General features: G+C 38.0%; 1 protein-coding gene across 2 annotated transcripts in view; it reads left to right on the top strand.

The window, feature by feature from the left end:
* Positions 1-273: 273 nt before the first annotated feature.
* Positions 274-20655, top strand: part of MS3_00003929 (uncharacterized protein) — a 66468-nt gene continuing 46086 nt past the window's right edge. For both annotated transcript variants that reach the window (XM_051211805.1, XM_051211806.1), the window contains exons 1-11: positions 274-455; positions 5331-5496; positions 6163-6247; positions 6357-6462; positions 6581-6695; positions 7972-8182; positions 9317-9377; positions 9481-9524; positions 11361-11383; positions 14445-14539; positions 19710-19823. In XM_051211805.1, coding sequence (XP_051071908.1) covers positions 441-455; positions 5331-5496; positions 6163-6247; positions 6357-6462; positions 6581-6695; positions 7972-8182; positions 9317-9377; positions 9481-9524; positions 11361-11383; positions 14445-14539; positions 19710-19823 — 1035 coding nt within the window. In that variant the 5' untranslated portion in view covers positions 274-440. The remainder of the gene's footprint in view (positions 456-5330; positions 5497-6162; positions 6248-6356; positions 6463-6580; positions 6696-7971; positions 8183-9316; positions 9378-9480; positions 9525-11360; positions 11384-14444; positions 14540-19709; positions 19824-20655) is intronic.

The raw sequence follows: 20655 nt of genomic DNA, 5'->3' as shown, positions 1-20655 counted from the left end.
AGACACGTAGTATCAGCACCTATGATGCATTCAGAGCGAGGTTGGACAAACTGCAAGGGTTAATACGGGTCGATAGAACTCCTTTCCCTACAAGTGAATACTGAGTACATTATCCTTTACCAACTGACGTTCAAATAGTTGCATTTTTGGCATCCGTTTGAGTCATAAGTATGTAGACAAGAAGATAGTACTTACGATGGAGTATTTTTAGTTTAGCATGGGTTAATAAGAACACAATTTTGTCCACTTATAACACATTGTGTCCGTTAACTTCTTTGGAGGAAAATTTATTCTCAAGGTCGCCGGTTGCGAGTTTTTTGATATACGATACTAACATTGTTCCACAACATTACTCTGTTAGTTTAGGTGTCGATTCACACAAAACTAGGCTACTTATGTGGCACAGAATCTGTTCCTGATCTGCTGTATACTGAAAAATAATGTCGTCAACTCAGGTAAATAAAATTAGTCATTTGTTTCTTCAATAAAATTAAAGTGTTACTTCTCGATCGATATTTAAACTATGAACAATTTCATATGGTGATAACACAAATCACTTATAAGTGAGACAACTTACTTCCAGCAACCTATAGTTTACGGAAAATAAATTGTTTCCTTGAGGGAAGTACATACACAGATACTTGGTTGCTAAAGTTATTAGTAGTTGGGTTATGTTAGAAATTAACTCCTGAAATAAATTTTCTGTCGCATCTAAGTTCAATCACCATAAAGAATTGACATATCGTTTGCAAATTAATAAAAAGGCACTAAAATAAGGTTACTTATTTACGCCTGTTACTCCTCGTAAAGGACAATACGCCGCTCACCAGTATTCTCCATCCAACCCTGTCCTGGGCAATCCTGTTCAGCTCCTTCCAGTTGTTATTCACCCTTTTCATATCTGCTTCTAATTCCCGACATTATGTGTTCTGTGGCTTTCCTATTTTCCGCTTCCCTTCAGGATAACAAGTTAGGTCTTGCCTCGTGATACAGTTTGATGTATGTCCTATCCATTTCCATCGTCTTTTCCTAGCTTACTTACTTACTTACGCCTGTTACTCCTCGTGAAGGAGCATAGGCCGCTCACCAGCATTCTCCATCCAACCCTGTCCTGGGCAATCCTTTCTAGCTCCGTCCAGCTGTAATTCATCGTTTTCATATCTGCTTCTATTATCCGACGCAATGTGTTCTTTGGCCTTCCTCTTTTTCGCTTCCCTTCAGGATAACAAGTTAGGTCTTGCCTCGTGATACAGTTTGATGTATGTCCTATCCATTTCCATCGTCTTTTCCTAGCTTACTTACTTACTTACGCCTGTTACTCCTCGTGAAGGAGCATAGGCCGCTCACCAGCATTCTCCATCCAACCCTGTCCTGGGCAATCCTTTCTAGCTCCGTCCAGCTGTAATTCATCGTTTTCATATCTGCTTCTATTATCCGACGCAATGTGTTCTTTGGCCTTCCTCTTTTTCGCTTCCCTTCAGGGTTCCAAGTTAGGGCTTGCCTCGTGATGCAGTTTGACGATTTGCGTAATGTATGTCCTATCCATTTCCATCGTCTTTTCCTAATTTCTTCGTCATCTGGAAACTGGTTTGTTCTCTCCCAGAGAAGGCTGTTGCTGATGGTATCCGGCCAATGGATGTTGAGTATCTTGCGTAGACAACCATTTATAAATACTTGTACCTTCTTGATGGTGGCTGTTGTAGTTCTCCAAGTTTCAGCTCCGTACAGTAGAACTGCCTTGACGTTGGTATTGAAGATTGTGACTTTGGTGTTGGCTGACAGTTGTTTTGAGTTCCATATGTTCTTCAATTGTAGGAATGCGACCATTGCTTTGTCAATCCTCGCCTTTACATCTGCATTTGAACCTCCTTGTTCATCGATGATGCTTCCCAGGTAAGTGAGGGATTCTACATCTTCCAGAGTTTTGTCATCAAGTGTGATTGGATTGCTGTTTTCCGTGTTGTATTTGAAGACCCTGATTCTCCCCTTGTGTATGTTGAGGCCTACTGATGCAGAGACTGCTGCTACATTGGCTGTCTTTATCTGCATTTGTTCATGTGTATGCGATAGGAGGTCTGGGTCACCTGCAAAGTCCAAATCGTATAATTGGTTCCGAGCTGTCCATTGTATGCCGTGTTTTCCCTCAGATGTCGAGGTCTTCATAATCCAGTCGACCACCAGAAAAAAAGAGGAAGGGGGAGAGTAGACAGCCTTGTCCGGCTGCGGTTCTTACCTGAAATACGTATGTCAGCTGTCCTCCATGCACGACTTTGCATTGTAGTCCGTCGCATAAATTCCGGATAATGTTCACAATCTTAGGAACTCCGTGGTGTCGAAGAATTTTCCATAATGTTCTATCTACACTGCCAAGCGCCTTTTCATAATCAATGAAGTTGATGTATAATGACGAGTTCCACTCAACTGATTGTTCGGCGATTATCCGTAGTGTCGCATTTTGGTCTGTGCACAACAAATCCTTACGGAATCCAACCTGTTGATCTGGAAGTTGGGCGTCTACTGCGTCTTTCATCCGGTTCAGCAATACTCCGTTAAAGAATTTCCCTGATACTGACATTAGTGTAATGCCTCTGTAGTTTTCGCATTTGCTCAGATCTTTCTTTGAGATATTGATGAGGTGTCCTTTCCAGTCCATCGGCACTTGTTCCTCCTCCCAAATCTTTTTGAATAAGTGAAGCATGTCTATGGTTACTTCAATGTCTGACTTCAGTGCTTCAGCTGGTATATTGTCGGATCCTGCTGCTTTCCTGCTCTTGATTTGTCTGATGGCAATTCTGATTTCTCCCGTCGTTGGTGGATTGACATCTATATCTATATCTGTGTGTGCTACTTCGATGTCCGGTGGATTCATTGGAGCCGGCCTATCCAAGAGTTCCTCGAAGTACTCTACCCATCTATTCCGCTGTTGTTGAATTTCAGTGATTGGCCTGCCTTTGTCTTTGACTAGTCTCTCTGGTTTACTATATTTCCCTGCTAGTTTCTTCGTTGTATCGTAAAGTTATTTCATATTTCCTTCTCTTGCAGCTTTTTCCGCCGTCGTTGCTAGTTCTTCCATGTAGTTCTTGTCGGCTCTAACGCTCTTCACTTGCTTGTTTGCTTCTATGTACTCAGCTTGTACTTGGGCTTTCTGTGCTCGTTTTCGGCTGTTGTTAATTGCTGCCTTCTTGTTCTTCCTTTCTTTGATCCTGTCCAGTGTTTCTATAGAGATCCACTCCTTATGATGATGCTTCTTGAGGCCCAGAACCTCTTGACATATTGAAGTTAATGCTTCTTTGATACCTTCCCATTTGTCCTCCATAGTAGTTTCTTCTTCCTTCAGTAGATCCTGTAAGGCTTGGAACCTGTTTTTGAGAGCTATCTTGAATTTGTTAGTTTTATTTGTATCTCGAAGGAAGCCAGTATTGAACCTTTGTACTGCTGGTCGTCCAATTTTCCAGTTCTTCTTTAGCTTCAGTTTTAAATTGGCCAGAATTAGGTGGTGATCTGAAGCTGTGTCAGCTCCTCTCTTTGTTCTCACATCTTCCAATGTCCTCCGGACGTTTTTCTTGATGCAAATATGGTCTACCTGGTTCTCTGTGGTGTGGTCCGGTGAGATCCATGTAGCTTTGTGTATACGTTTGTGTGGAAATATTATGCCTCCTATGACCAATTTGTTAAATGCACATAGATTTGCAAATCTTCCCCCATTTTCGTTTCTCTCTCTCAGTCAGTCCATGTCGTCCCATGATATCTTCATATCCGGTGTTGTCCATTCCGACTTTGGCGTTTAGGTCTCCCATCAGAATGGTGAGATCCTTTCATGAGCACTTCTCCATGATTGATTGCAACCTATCGTAGAATTGAGCTTTGTCGTCATCATTACTATCATTGGTGGGTGCATAACACTGGATAATATTCATTGTGATCCCCTCCTTCTTTGTTTTGAATGATGCTTTGGTGATTCTGGATCCGTGAGATTCCCATCCTACAAGTGCATTTCGTGCTACTTTGGGCAGCATTAGAGCAACTCCCTAAGTGTGTGGAGCATTTTCCTCTTCGTGACCGGAGTACAGCAGCAGTATTTAGCCTTTGTTGTCCAGCTTGGGTCCAGTGGGTTTCGCTGATTCTCAGTACTGCCAAGTTGTATCTCTTCATTTCCATTGCTGTCTGACTGGTCTTCCGGGTCCCTCACATTGTCTGGACGTTCCATGCACCTATAAAAATTGTTGCTCTGGTTGTTAGAAGGGGCATTGGCCTCATGGATTCCGAAGGAACTGGGCTTTCACCATGAAGCGTCATAGTTCTTCTAAATGAATACCTTCTAACTTCCAAGGCATAGTTCAAATGGTTCAAATTATTTTTTCTGGTTAGCGTTTTTTCATCGAGTTAGTTTTCTACGGGATGGGTTCGCTAACCCCATGCCCAACCCTCCTCCTTTACCCAGGATTGGGACCGGCAGTAACTCTAAAAGAGCTACAGGCGGAGTTAAAATAAGATTAGCAAATGTAAGTAATATATAGTTTGCTAGACCTGGTTCGTTCCTATGCATTTTGACCTAAACCACATCGCTTAGCCTGTGGTATTTTAAGAACTTTATATGTAGTAGAAAGTGTCTGCTGATTAAATATGCTTGAGTCCATTCCTATAAATTTATTCGACTGGCATGGAAGGCGAACTCACCTCATTTCGCAAACTTTGTGGCTATATACAATTAACCCTAATTTAACAGTCTGGTTTATTGATTCACCAAGGTGTAGGATAGTGTGGTTTATTTCCCACTACTTTCTGTTATCTAAAATCCAAGTAATATATACGTATTTGAATAAAATACGTATTTATCTGTCATTTAACATCCCTCATCCATTTTACTGGATGCTGTACAAAACCGTTTGGTTATTCAGATTTCTCGTTACATAATATTTAAGATACCGATTTAGTTATCACTGTTACATTTAATGATAACATATAACAGTAACCGTTCTGAACCGCCAAATATTAAAAAATAATAATTTAAAAGTCACGAGTCTAAATTAGTCGCTGGTTTGCAATGAAAATCTGCGTGCAAGGATTTAAATTTGTTCTCTTTTTCGTGGCAATCACTGAATCTACTTCTGACCTATTTAATTCACCACTGAAATTTTAGGACTTTATAGATAGCAGTTGAACTAAGAATAAAAAGAATGATAGAACAATATATCTTCAGCAACCGTGTTCAATTCAAAACCCGACTATTCAAATAGTTATAGGGAGGTTCAGACTTGCAACACTGCAATACATACAAGATTGTTATTTTTACCATCATCATTGTGCATTTACCCATTTTATATCTCTAGATACGAAACTACGTGGCGGAACTTTCTAATTTAAAGGATCAATTCAACACCCTTTCTAGCCAATCTAGTGAGAAGCTTAAAAAGATTATTCAAACTGTCCAATCTTATCAAACGCGTATGGAGCCGCTAAATAAAAATATGGAACAACTTCAGATTTTACAAAGAAGTTAGTTTTGTATTCCATCGCAAATTTTATTCTCCACTTGCAATTAGTTATTATTATATATTATTATTATTATTATTATTATTATTATTATCTACAAATGAATGTTGACCAAAATTACCAGTTAAATAAATGTCTAGCTATTACATGCAGCTTTCAGTGGAGACAGATACTTCATTTACTGAGTCTTCACGTATTCGGAACTATCCTATATAATTCCTTTTTGTTAACCTTAAGTATCAATAATCTCCAGGTTGAGGTAGTAAATATCGAACTGTAGAGTAAAATATTTCTTTGCTCTCATACACCCACTAGAAGATATCTCTCTTCGGAAATTCTGACCAAACATCATCGTATGTTTTGTCTAACCTTAATATAGATTTGTTTGAGTAGAAATTTCAATAAAAGCTAGTCTTACTGTTAAACCGCTACTGAGGCCTCATACCATATTTTTTCACATGTAGGTTTTAGGAAAGAGTATCAGGTTTTAGTGAATAAATTAAAAAAAATAATATTCACCTTAGTGAGTTAGAAATAGTAGATTTGTATTGCTTAATTAATAGAGTGTCACATTCTAAGTTGCTTCTGCGTAACTGAGCTTCTTGGTTTTTCAACCTGTAAAATAACATGTTAAGTAATTTGTTTCTTAAATTTTTTTACGTTATACAGATTTGGAGGCCTGTCGATTAAAGTTAAGTCAAGTGCAAGAGTATCACCGCACCGGTCGTGAGTTGGAAAATACTATTAGACAAGGGTAATTTTACAATATATACAATATATATATATATATATATATATATATATATATATATATATAATTCATAACAGAAAAAAATCTGATTTTCTCTTCTTTCTACTTGTAGACCGACAGTTTTTACTGACAAATTTTTAAAGGCTATGGAACGTATAAAGGATGCGTTGGCTTATTTTCAAGAGAATAATCCACAAGATATTGAATTTAGTCGATTGGTAAGGGGATATGAAATATTATCAATCAGTTTTCTGTACAGATGATTATTTTCTATTGCATTTATCTTCTGCATTTAATTATTTATGTCTACGTATCTTCAATTTTTTTGGCTCCTAGACATCATTGTATTCAATTGGTTTAGGAAGCTTGGAACGTGAATTCGATGGTTTATTAAGACAAACTTTCCGTCCTATAGATGATGCTACTTTAATAAGATTAATGGATCAAAAAGGTGCGTTTTTAGTTGTTTTTAATAAAGATCCTAATTTGTCTATTATATTTAGAATTTCAGTATAACCCATCCCTCAAATGTGTTTTTCTTTCTTCATTAATTCTGTTAATATTTTGGGAGGATAGACAAGAGTTATGAATTTAGTGCTCTCTTGAACTAATTATCAGACTGCCTCAGTCATTATGTATGTAGCACTTCCGTTCGTTCAGGAAATAGTTGTTTTCTGGCTACCTTTTTTGTTATTCTGGATATACTAACTATCCAGTTTAACTTCGATAACAGGTTAGAGATAATCTTGAGTATCTTATTAATGTAATCAAGTAATAGTCATCTACTATTAGACGGAAACATAATGATTTCTTCCCTCTAGATGGAATTAAGATAGATTCATTTTTGGAAACTATCTTTGCCAAGTTATTCATATTTACGGTGAGTTAGGAGATGCTGTTTTTCGTTATGAAACCACCAGACTAGAAGTTACAATAATTACGTCTAATATTATTGGTTATTGGATTTCCAACTGTTTATTCACTATCATTTTCCGTATTGTTCTGATAAATCATAAAATCCTGTTTACAAACTTGAAGTGTGCACATTCTTTCATTGTTTTGTAATTTAAACGGCGTTTTTGTAATTTTAACTTTTTTATTTGAATTTGATGTTTTTCTTTAAGAATGATAGACTTCGACCGTGAACTTAGCGTTTATCATTCTCACACCCACTAGTTGATTAAATTTAGGTGACCATCGTTACTTTAGCTCACAATGTATAATTAGTGACTTGATATACTCAGTTTTTAATCAACATTTCACAGGTACAAACTCCTCTCGATCTACTTCAGTATAGGCGATTTGATTGGGTTGTCTAACTTTTTCATGCATTTTACTTTTAAACAGGTGGCTCGTTTCCAACTATCCACCTATTTTGCTACATCATACAGATATATCCGATGATTTACTAACTTCCAAATATAGATTTGTTCTAAGATATATTGGTCCAACTCCTTGAGTTTGTTCCTGTTTGATGGTCACTTTTCTGTTGTATAGTTTTATAATTTACTGAAAATTCAAGTAGCTCATATGCTTAATATTTACTTAAAACTTCCCTATTATTATTAAACTACTAATGCAATTCGGTAAGCAAGTTCAGGTTTATGTATTCAGCTTTAAGCCATACTCTTTTGCCTGTAAGACCTAATGATATATGGCTATTAGATTTAGTCATAAAGTAATTTATTCACAATCCATTTTGTCAACATTAAACCTTTAAATTTTAGTCTCTGACAAAGAATCAGGTGATGGTTCATTAACTGAAGATACAGAACAAATAGAGGATATTCCAAATAATATGTTGAATAGTTTACGTTTTCTTGCTAAATGGATGAGTGAAAATCAATCATTTGTAAACAAACCACAAGGTATATCTCAAGGATGTTTGACAAAATATTGTGAATGCCGTCGTGAACTTATCCGTTTAAATTTAGTAAGGTAATTTTATGTTAACAGTGTATGTTTCATTTTATCGATCAACATAATTCCGTCTATAAAGCATACTGATAGATTTCCCTACACAACTCACTATAGAATCAAAGTTATCAAGTCTGGGAAAAATAGGCTTTAGTGTCGTGCGACAAACTGGCCTTAGCAACTTCTGATTTATCATACATTGAAAATAATAAAGATGATAATCACATTTCAGGTACGTCCTATCAGTCTCAATAGTTAAGGCGTTCAACGTTTAAACGCTAACTTGGTGGTTCGATCTTCTGTCCAACCTACTTCAGTCTAGCCAACGAGGTAGTATATCCAGCGCTTACTATTAGAATGTGATTGGAAGCCAAGTGTGAGAATCTGCACGTAGTAGGCGATCGGAATCCAAGCTAGTTTTGAGGTAGTCATTTCTAAATAAGTGGGGGAAATATTTGTTTCATAGTTTAGGTCAGGGTTCATTAAATAAAACCTATCTAAATATGAAAATCTAGCTTTCTTTTGTGTCACAAATCCATTAAATTTTGTTTTCTAATTAATTTTTATTATTTTATACCCATGGTCTCCTTAATTCAATGTGTTATTTTTGACTGCCTTAATATATATGGGATTACAAGCCTATATAAGGCTTGGTCTGATCAGTGTTTGGTAAATCAATCGTGATAAATTTTAATATCTAAAGGTGTAAAAAATATATTCTATTATGGTTTCATTTTCATATTATAATAAGACTATATTCCTTACCTAGTGAAAATATGGAAAGACAACTGTGTAACTTGAACACTCAGTGAAATATTGAACTATTAACCACATATAGCACGCATAAGGGGCGTTGTATGAATGAAGAAATCTGGACAAAGTCACTAATCCATCTGTCATATAGGTGCTTGGCCGTCGAAATATTATGTTCGTAACCGTTAAGCTGCAGGCTTGGACTTCGCTTTGCATATCATCAGGTTTTGATGTTGATTTGTGTGGTGTAATAACTATGCCATTCATTTGAAGTTTAACTCTGTAGTGCAATATTTTTTAATGCTTAATATATGATACAAAAACATGTTACACATGTGTTTTATTGTTGATACTACTATTTAACGAACAGTTATCTCCCTACACTACATGGAATATTTTTAGAGTACGTGAATTATTAAGAAAAGCTGAAAATCCATCATCATCATCATCTGGCACAATATCTGTAAGTTTATTTATTGTGTTAATCTCTACTGAATTTTCCTGATTAGATAAAGATTTTGCAAAAAATGTTACACTTTTTGCATATTTGTTTCCAATTCTTTTAGAAACCAGGATTTCTGCCGCCAAACGTACGTGGTCGCACTAAACGGTAAGTATTAAACTTTCTCTTGTAGTATTGTACAATTATCCTACTTTATATCATGATGTCGTTAGTTTTTTCTGTTATATGAAATTACTAAACAAAATTTAAAAATAAATTGTTAGCTGTCATATGCAGATATTGTAACCTAATTATTTTGTTGGAAAGCATACTCATCTTCATATTCATGAATTAATCTCTTATCCGCTTGTCGTCCTTCTGGGATTAATGCTGGTCCCAAACCCGGATAAAAGAGGAGGGTTGGACATAGGGTCAGCAACAATGTCTCGTATAAAGCAACGTTTAAAAAAACTCTAATCAGAATGAACAATCTAAACTATCTAAACTCTGTCCTCCGAGTTGAAGGATCTTCATTTAGAAGAATTATGAGGCCTTATGGTGAAGGCCGAGAATCTGTCACCAGTTCGACGCCCCTTCTAACAACCAGAGTAACAATTAATATAGGTACATGAAACGTATGGACAACGTAAGAGACCAGGACGACTAATCAAATAGGTGTGGAAATGAGGAGATACAAGTTGGCGGTTCTCAGAATAAGTGAAACCCATTGGATGCAGACTGGACAGAAAAGATTAGATTTGGGAGAGATACTGCCGTGCTCTGGTCATGAAGAGAAAAATGCTCCACACACTCAGGGATTTGCTCTGATGCTGGTCAGAGAAACATGTAAAGCACTTATAGGATGAAAATCTCATGAACCCAGGACCATCAAAGCGACCTTCAAAACAAAGAAGGAGGGAGTCACACTGAATATTATCCAATGTTATGTACCCATGAATGACGACGATAAAGATCAACTTTATGAGAGGCTGCAGTCGATCGTGGCGAAGTGCTCGGAAAAGGGCCTGACCATCTTGATGGGAGAAATGAACATCAAAGTCGGAATAGACAACACTGAATATGAAGATACCATTGGACAGCATTGACTGAGAGAAAGGAATGAGATTGGCGAGAGATTTGTAGACTTATTTGCATTCAACGAATCGGCCATAGGTGGCACTATATTCCCCACAAACGGATGCAAAAAGTTGCATAGATTTCACCGGATCACGATACAGAGAACCAGACAGATCATATTTGCATTGCTAAAAAATCCAGATGGTCAATGGAAGATGTGAGAACTAAGAGAGAAGCTGACATGGCTTCCGATCTGAGCCGCTGTTGGTAAACAAACCTAGTTGATTATTCTAAGAGAACATAATTGTTAAACCCTTTGTTTTGGTTAACACTTCATCTAATGTTTCAACTAACATCAAACGCTTTATGATCACCTCTAATAAACCGATGTTGCATAAATCAATAATATTTGACTCAGGCATTTGTTTAAAGGCTGGAGAAAAGTTCTACATATCATTAAGATTCGATCATCCAAGTACAAAACTACGCTGTTAGCACAGTAGATGTTTTCGAAACCTTAACGCATAGATCTTTAGATCACGAAGTGACAATTCATGAATGTTATTTTTGTCGCTACACATACTGTGAAGGCAGAATATATAAATAACGTATGCTAAGTTGAATCGTCATTGAATGGGCGATGCAAATTAATTACATGCATACTAAGATGGGATTTGTCAAATAGTGTTAGAAAATTTTAGCGTAGTTGCTTTCTTTAAGCTTACTGGTGTATTGTGGGGTTTTTATTGTCTAAAAAATTTATTATCCTAAACACAATGATCAGTATGCAGTTTTTCAAAGTTTATGCCTATTTTAGATAATCTTTTCAATGACATTACATACGAATTGATTTTACAAATTGCTGATATTTCAGGGATTTAAACAATTTATTACCAGTTTTCCCGTGTTTATTTGATTTTATTTAAGCCTCCCTGGATTCGTTTGGGATAGTAAGTGATGTTATTTCGATTCCGATACATTTTATTGATAATGAGGTTAAATAGAATGATTTGTCTGTCTTTATTTCTTTACTTGCTAATAATAAACTTTATTTGACTGCAGTGTGATTCATTCCATCATAATTATTCATCATCTAAATTGTGTGTTCTGAGGTGCTCCCTAAATGTCTAGATCTTGGATTCCCTAGTGCATCATTGGTTTGAAATTAAAATTTTACCACTCCCCTAGGTCTACTCTCCGTATTCACCAACCCGGTTCAGATGTCAGACGTTCTCTTTGGTCCTCTCACTCACTTACGTAGTGAAAAACTATGTGACGGTATGAGTGGCACTTCCCTCACTGTTCTATAAACGTGTGACTGTGTGACAGCATTGCGTAAATAACAACGAAATCCTCCCAATTTTCGCAATAACAGAGCGTTTTAAGGCTACAACATTTTAAGTTACTCGTAGTAGGTTGGCAATCTTGACAATCATATTCTTTGTTTTTAATTCTGTTAAAATGTCAACGTTTTGGCTATCCTCACCTTTGAGATTATTAAATTAAAATAAGAAGGAAAACGTGTATTTGTGAACTGAACCAATAATTTTAAGTATTCTATAATCTTTGTTTATGAAAATTGCTCTGAAAATATACAACTTCCTTTATTATGATAACAGTAACCTGAGAGCGTTTCAATTATTTTTTCTATTACGATCTAGAAATATTATTTTCTTGTCTGATGTGATGTTCCATCTCTGTTATCAGATTATCACATGACAAAGCAGAGGAAATTTCTAAGATGAGAATAGTCTAACTATAGTTATCACGTAATAAACTAAGTAAAATCAATGCATGTGAAAATTCTAGAAAAATTACATACTCTACATGGGATTTCTCGATTAGGTACTGAGTTATTATGTAGAACTCTTCATTAGTGCTCTATACGGAATCTGACACGATATCTTCAAGTCTTTCAGTGGTCTATATTTTCAATATTTGTTAACATATATCATAGAGCATTTCTCATACAATATCACCAATATGTTTCCATCTTACTCCCGACCTAATTGATTTCACATACCACAGCTTCCTTTTTAAAATGCACTCCGAGACAAGTTGCTAGTTAGCACGTTATTGTTGCTAATTAAATTAGTTTATTGTTGTTGGCAGCACACGTAGACCTTCCTATAGGTGTTAATACACCAACGACCGAAGAAATCATTATGGCCCTCAGACAAATAAACATTGGGAAAGCGCTAGAACCTAATAACATAACAACTGGGAGGGAATTAACTAGAGAGTAAACATGGCTTGAGACCTGCTCATGAATACATCAACCATATATTCACCATTCGTCAGATTGTAGAACTCGGGCATACTCATCGGCGTCCGACAATGGTGGTCTTTTTAAACTTAAAAGCAGAGTTTGACTCTATAGACCGCGAGATTCTGTGTCAGTGTCTGTCATTAACAGGAGTACCTCAGAAGTAAATAAGCTTTGTGAAGGCTCTTTACTCGAACACTACTAGTCGAGTCAGAGCTTATGGCTATTTGTCATTTGATTTTGCAACCTCTAATGGTGTCCATCAAGGCTGTCCACTATCTCCTCTCTTGTTTAATTTTATCATAGACCTACTGCTGGAAATAACGTTCTCGTCGACTGAATTTTCAGGACTTGATCTCCTACCAGGAGGTCTACTTATCGACTTAGAATGCACAGATGATATATTCCTGTTTGGTGAAGACGCTGATAAAATGCAGTCTATTGATTGCACTGAGCAACAATGCCAGAATGTTTGGGATGCGCTCCTCCCCCTTTAAATGCGAATTACTGCTTCATGACTTTTTCATTATAGTTGCACACTAATTTTATGGTATTTGCAAAGAAGAATTACCATCTTCTCAAAAATTTAAGAATTTATGATGGTTATCAAAAGAAAATTGCAATAACAAGTTATTAAGTTAGCAAATTATTCTGAATAAGATGGTTGAGAAGTTAAAGTAGATGGTTAGTTATTTAAAAGTATGCAGAATTGTTCATTTAATCTCGAATCAGCAGTATGTTAATCACAACTAAAATAGGCGGAAAAGGTGCGTACTTTGAACAGTTAAAAAAGGTTATCTTTGCATATTACACGGATATCAAGTAAAATTTAGTTAGTTATTGCTTAATAAACAGTAGTTATTATTAACTTATAACCGGACACTGATATGTTTACTTGGCTTCTAGCCATACTTTAAGTGTAAGGGTTGTCAATATTTATCAGTTGCCCAAAGTGAAATAGATTGAGCAGTGTTTGGACCTGCTACTTAGTGGATGTAAGGTGAATATCTTAACCACTGAGCTGTCAACCTCCTAAGAACAGTTGAAAATAGTTTCAGTCATTGTTTTTATTTTTTATTTAACAAGCACATAAATACTGTGGTTAAAATTAATATCATTAGTTTACTAATTTTCCAGTTCAATATTCATCTAATTCTGTAATGTACTTGAAGAAGTATTTATGTATAATTGGTCGACAACAATACCGTGTAAGCAATCATGTAGGATATAAATAGTTGGCAGTAGATTTACTATTTCCCAAAAGTTCAACCTTGATCAGCCTAAGACAGAGTGTTTTCTAGACCTATTTCGAGATTTCTAAGCTACCCGAACCCAGTTAAGTTCACCGCATTAAAGTGTACACCTTCGATATATGACTCTAAATGAAATTTCAGAAAACTGTAAATACCTGTTTTCCTCCCGTGTCGTCATCGGTTAAAGTAGTGATTAAAATTCTGTTTTCGTGTTGTTTCTTGGTACTGTGGCTAACTGTTTATGCTTCGTAAAGTCGTGGACATGTTTTCTTGACCACATATGCCTTAGAAATATTGTTGCAATCACCGGGTAAGTAATAGTGAGGTTAGACACAGAGTATTACGGAATGACGGTGAATCATTAGATAAGGTTGTGAATCTATTAATTATAAATCTTCTTTATGTTCATTGAAATATTCGACTTTATAATTCTTTTTGTGTATAACTTGTAAATATACTGTTCTTTTTTTTTGTTTCATTTTCTTTTTATAGTAAATGCTGTTCGACTGATTAATGAAGCAGAAACCGATGAACTTGATTCTGAACACTATGCTATCGCTCTAGGTGTTCTTGTCAAATTAATGCAAGTCAGTGTACACTTTGAATACTGCGTCATTGATTTTTCATCGTTCTCAATATATATTAGCTGAACATCCTTTAAAGATGAGATTCTAGATTGTATCTTCGGAGAACAGTGCCGCAGTGGTTAAAACAATCGATGTTCAATTATTAACTTTATTGTTTAGTCGTTGAAACCCATAGTTTCCAGCTATTTATCACGGGTTTGAACCGGGCTCCCTACAGCCTCCTACCCGACCGTTGTTGCTACCTTGACGTGGTGGTCGGGCTTGCCTATCGTGATGAAGGAACCGAGCTATACAGGCTGGAACAACCGTTCCTCAAGGTCCTACCATGTCAGACAGGTCGGTTGAAGAGCGGTAAGACTAAAAGCAACAAACCCAAGGTCCGAAGGCGAAGTCGTACTGCTGACTGTACAGAGGTGTGACAGCAGTAAGGTGTTTCCTTCAGACAACCAGCATGACAGCGATGCTGCCTTCCCACAAGGAGGGGTGGGGTTAGAAAAGGTCGACCCTAAAAATGCACACCTCACCTTACCTCACGGATTTCCGTCTCCGGCGGTAAGGCCCTTTGAAGAACGGAGCTAACACGTCAAAAACCTCCCACGAAAAGGCCGTGCGCGACCGGCCTCAAGCAGTTGTCCCTTGGGCACTGCGGTCACGCTCTCAGGTCACTGAGACCGCCTCTAATCCAATTTCCTTTTCAGGTACCTCCAGAAGAACCCTTCCACGGTGTGGGCAACCGGGAAGTGATAACCGCCCTCATACCTCTAACAGCACTCGAGACCACTGTATTCATAATCAACCTTCCTCTTCAATTCCTATTATTCCTCCTACATCGACTTTCCACTCTAAACTTCCTCTTTCAGCTTCCTCCTCAAGTGTCACCATAGCCAACGATTCTAGTGCTCAAAACCCTGTCCCAGGTCTACTGAAACCTCGCTCCAAACTACACATTGGAGCCTTCAACGTACGCACTCTATGTCAAATCGGTCAGCAGGCTTCCTTGGCTAAAACCCTAGAGTCTCTTTCCATTGATGTATGCTGTGTCTCCGAAACACGCATACAGGATTCCAGTGTGGTCATTCACTTGACCTCACCTCGGCAAAACGGAGAGCCAACGAGATACACCCTACGTGTATCTGGTGACCCGATGGCCAGTTCTCGTGGACTGGTAGGTGTAGGCATAGCACTAAGCATGAAGGCGGAACAAGCACTGCTAGAGTGGATCCCCGTCAACAGTCCTCTATGTGCTGTTCGGCTAAACGGCTCCGTAAGAACTCGGAAGGATAGGGACACACGTCGTTGCCTTTTCGTCGTTTCTGCCTACGCTCCCACTGACTGCAGCTCAGATGATGTGAAAGATGAATTTTACAGAAAGCTGTCCGAACTTCTTCAGAAAGCTAAACGCTCAGACATAGTACTCGTAGGGGGTGACTTTAATGCTCAGATAGGTAGCTTAAACCAAACAGAAAGGCATTTAGGTGGATATTTTAGCATTCCGGCACAGCGAACAGATAATGGTGATCGTCTGCTGCAACTGTGCTCAGACAATCGTTTATTTTTAGCAAACACAAATTTCAAGCATAAGGAGAGACATCGTCTAACGTGGCGACCGCCTGCACCAAACCAACGATGGACTCAAATAGATTATATTGCCATCAGTCATCGTTGGAGAGGGTCGGTAGAAGATTGTCGCTCATTCTGGAGTACCTGCTTGGACTCCGACCACGCCCTAATACGGGCACGCATCTGCTTGCGCCTCACTGGACGCAGAAAAGCCACATTAAAAAGACCCATTAGAACCGAACTGAGTAGCGAGGAAACCAAAAGTAGGTTCCAGGAACAACTGAGGTCACGATTAGGTAGTTCTGAAGACGAGGCTGACCCAGATGTTGCTTGGAATGAAATACAAGCAGCTGTGGAAGCAGCAGTGACATCTATTAGCGACTTAAACCACAGAGTTTCAAAGAACCATTGGATTTCTTCAAAGTCTATCACACTGATGGATTCTCGCAAACTCGTCCCATCAGGTTCTGAACATGATGAAGAGCGACAACAAATCAGATCTAGGTTAAGAAAAAGTCTAAGAAACGACCGTGAGCAGTGGTGGGCAACGAAAGCAAAAGAGATGGAAAAGGCGGCGACTATAGGGAACACAAAACAGCTTTACAGACTAATAAAAGATACTGGAATTAATAAGTCAAGTGTAAGTGAGATTATATCGGAAAAAGACGATACACTCATCTGCTCCCAGTCCAGGCGTTTAGAACGATGGGCGGAACATTTCAGAGAACAGTTCAGCTGGCCTTCAGCTACTCTACAACTACCCTCCATTCCCAGACAGTGTGAATGGAACATTGAAGTAGGTCCCCCAACTCTTGCTGAAGTTCAAAAGGCTATAGTTAATCTGAAACGAGGAAGGGCAGCTGGTCCAGACGGATTGGCTCCAGAGGTCTTTAAGGATGGTGGTCCAATTTTAGCGATTAGGTTGACTAATATTTTAGCTAAAATCCGGGAGTTAAACGTTATTCCATCTAACTGGTCACAATCACTTATCGTCCCAATATATAAGAAAGGGTCAAAATCATCCTGTGACAACCACAGAGGGATTAGTTTAACTAATATAATATCTAAAATACTAGCCTCGATAATTATCAGACGCCTAACTAAGACTCGGGAACTGCAAACACGAGAGAACCAAGCTGGCTTTAGACCTGGTCGTGGCTGCATCGACCACATATTCACCATTCATCAGATTCTAGAACACAGGCATACTTATCGGCGTCCGACAATGGTGGTCTTTCTCGACTTAAAAGCAGCATTTGACTCGGTAGACCGCGAGATTATGTGGCAGTGTCTGTCATTGAAAGGCGTACCCCAGAAGTACATAAACCTTGTAAAGGCTCTTTACTCGAACACTACTAGTCGAGTCAGAGCTTATGGCGAACTGTCATCTACTTTTGCAACCTCAAGTGGTGTCCGTCAAGGCTGTCCACTTTCCCCATTTTTGTTTAACTTCATCATAGATCTACTGATGGAAATAACTTTCTCGTCGACTGAGTTCTCGGGTATTGATCTCCTACCAGGAGGTCCACTTATCGACTTAGAATACGCAGATGACATAGTCCTGTTTGGTGAAGACGCTGACAAAATGCAGAGTCTTCTGGTAGCACTGAGCAACAATGCCAGGATGTTTGGAATGCGCTTCTCTCCCTCTAAATGCAAGCTGCTGCTTCAGGACTGGCCTGCGTCAACACCTGAACTAAGGATAGGGAGTGAAGTAGTCGAACGCGTTGACAACTTCACTTATCTTGGAAGTCTGATCAGCCCTAATGGGTTGGTATCGGACGAAATCTCAGCACGGATTCGAAAAGCTCGATTGGCTTTTGCCAACTTGCGTCACCTATGGCGAAGGCGAGATATCCGTCTATCAATAAAATGACGAGTATACAGCTAGTCGGTTCGTTCTGTTTTACTTCACGGCAGCGAAACATGGCCATTGAGAGTAAAAGATACTCGTAAGCTATTAGTATTTGACCACAGATGCCTCAGAAATATTGCTGGCGTCTGCTGGGATCACCGGGTAAGTAATAGTGAGGTTAGACGCAGAGTATTAGGGAATGATGGTAAATCAGTTGATAAGGTTATGAATCTTCATCGACTGAGATGGTTGGGCCACGTGTTACGTATGCCTGAACACTGATTACCACGACGTGCAATGCTGACCGGTGTTCGGGATGGTTGGAGGAAAGTTAGGGGCGGCCAAACCAAAACGTGGCATCAGTGCTTGAAGTCACTAACTTCTAGTCTGAGCCATGTTGGTAGATGCAGACTACTTGGTTGGTGTCCGCGTGACTATCGTAACCAATGGTTGGAGACTCTTGGTGACATGGCTCAGAATCGATCACAGTGGCGTCGGTGTATACACTCCCTGTTTTCCCTTAAACTAAGAGATTAAAATCGCTTCATATCTTTCTTTCTACGAACCAATTCTTTCTTCTTGTACTATATCTCTATATGCAATCTTTCTCCTACATATTACTACCTTTGACCTAACCACTGCTATGAATCCAGTGTTCATCTTGTTGTGCTGATGCGGTATGGCAACCTGGATCGATGCACATATGTGCCTGGTCCTACGTTGTAGCTGACTGACTGACAGCCTCCTGGTATCTTCTCTAATGTCCAGTACTATGTCACGCCTACACGGGTTGTTCTAGCTTTCAGAGAGTCCAAATATTTTGTTCCTCTTGGGCCATTATTCGGCCTTGTCAGTTATTCGCTTGTAACCTTGACTTTTCATATGAGCATGTGTGTGTACCGCTTACTCGCTCCTCAAATATCTTCAGCTTATTTTTGTCTGGCTTTAAATAGTGAGTCACACTTTATCAAATAGAGTTGAGACGCTTCGCTTTTCTGAGTGTTTTCGCTTTCCCGCTTCTTATTCTTAATGTCTATCTGAGTAAATGAAAATCTAAAGTAAATCCAATCCAACTTAATCTGTATTTGGCTTATTATTACCGCCGTCGCACAAATGGGCTAATCGATACGTAATATATAGAACTAAACAGATTTACGTTTGTCATATTCCTTCGTTTATACAAATCGGAGTCAAATCTCCGGTCATTCAAGTAACGATCCATCATACTTTAAACCTTACACAAAACGTCTGGTTCCAAAACCCGAATTGAGTAAATGAATCATCATAAATTTTATCTGATTATTGTATCACAGGTTCAAAACCTGCTGATCACCGATACTTCATTTTGGATACGCAGCTAGTACCAATAATAATGAAGTACATGGGTTTGCATATAAGTGCTGAGTTGCATTAAGCGTATTTTTTATTTAATATAATCCCATTGTGCATTACAAATTTTTATTAAGCCAGGTGGATCATTCAATAATAGGATTATTTCCTAAGTTTTATACCTTCGATAATTTTGTTCGGGTACTAACCAGTTGTAAACCACTGAATGTAGTTTAGTTTATCAATTATAAGTCGTAAGTTCTACATTCTCCTTCTTCATCAATACCTTCAGTTTTCTTTTGATTTTTGACCGTAGTTTTTTGTTAATACTCAGTAGGAGTGCACGAGGATGTGTTTTATTTCCTAGAAAATTAAAGTAACTATCCTCCACTAGCTATTATCATTATTTTATTTAATATTTTTTAGAATGAATGTATTTTGTTGGATCGTTTACAGTTGACTGCTAGTCCACAAGATTCTCAAGTGTTATTGTTCAATATATTTAAAAACGGGTCATCTGATATCCTAACTGAAGGAACAGTAAGTCTATTTCTTTTTCTCCCTCTTTAATAGGTCATATTATTAAAATGCTTGATATCAGTAATGATAAGTCAGTATCTTAAAAGTATATTATTGGAATCCAAAATTACCATTACAACTTATTGGAGGCTATTTGCATGATGAAAACCCTACACTAACATTCACACCATCTAGTTACCTAGTTATAATCTTTTTGTCTAATCCATAGTGCTAATTTAGTTCTATCGATTAGGCTTAGGCCTTCCTACCTGATTGGCTTTAACTGTCGAACACTTCTAAATTTCTGTTCTTTGAACTAATGTATATTTCCCAACAGCGCACAGTAAGACCTCATGAGCAATCGAACTCAGAACCTTCAGCTGTCGTGGTGAGATCCTAACCATCACATTAATTGTTTGGGATTCAATGGTACATTTTTAACTCCAGTCAGTTCGTTACACAGAATGATGACCGTCTAATTCCGTTGGTGACTACTGTTTCGCCCCCAACGTGTTTAAGGTCCACCGGTCATAAATTTTTACCTGAACTTCAGAAATTCATCTCAGAGTTATCGGTGATCACAAGTTTTATTGGATGATCAGTTGTGCAGATTAGTTTAAAATAAAGAGGGCATTCGTCACAGAAACTTGAAGATTGTGGATTTTTTTCTCACCCTGTTCACAATTCTGGATAATCAGAAAATTGTAGGATATTCTTGGAGATTATTCACTATGCACATTATATTATGAGTGACTTGACTGACTTGACAAATCGATCCCTCTCTCCAGTTCGACCACAATTCCAGTTTTTCTGTGTTTTAGTAGACATCGTACGCGGTAGGTAGCCAATATTT

This window comes from Schistosoma haematobium, chromosome ZW (genome assembly GCF_000699445.3).
Source record: "Schistosoma haematobium chromosome ZW, whole genome shotgun sequence".
In the NCBI taxonomy this organism is placed as follows: domain Eukaryota; kingdom Metazoa; phylum Platyhelminthes; class Trematoda; order Strigeidida; family Schistosomatidae; genus Schistosoma; species Schistosoma haematobium.
This window is presented reverse-complemented; position numbering and strand designations above follow the sequence as displayed.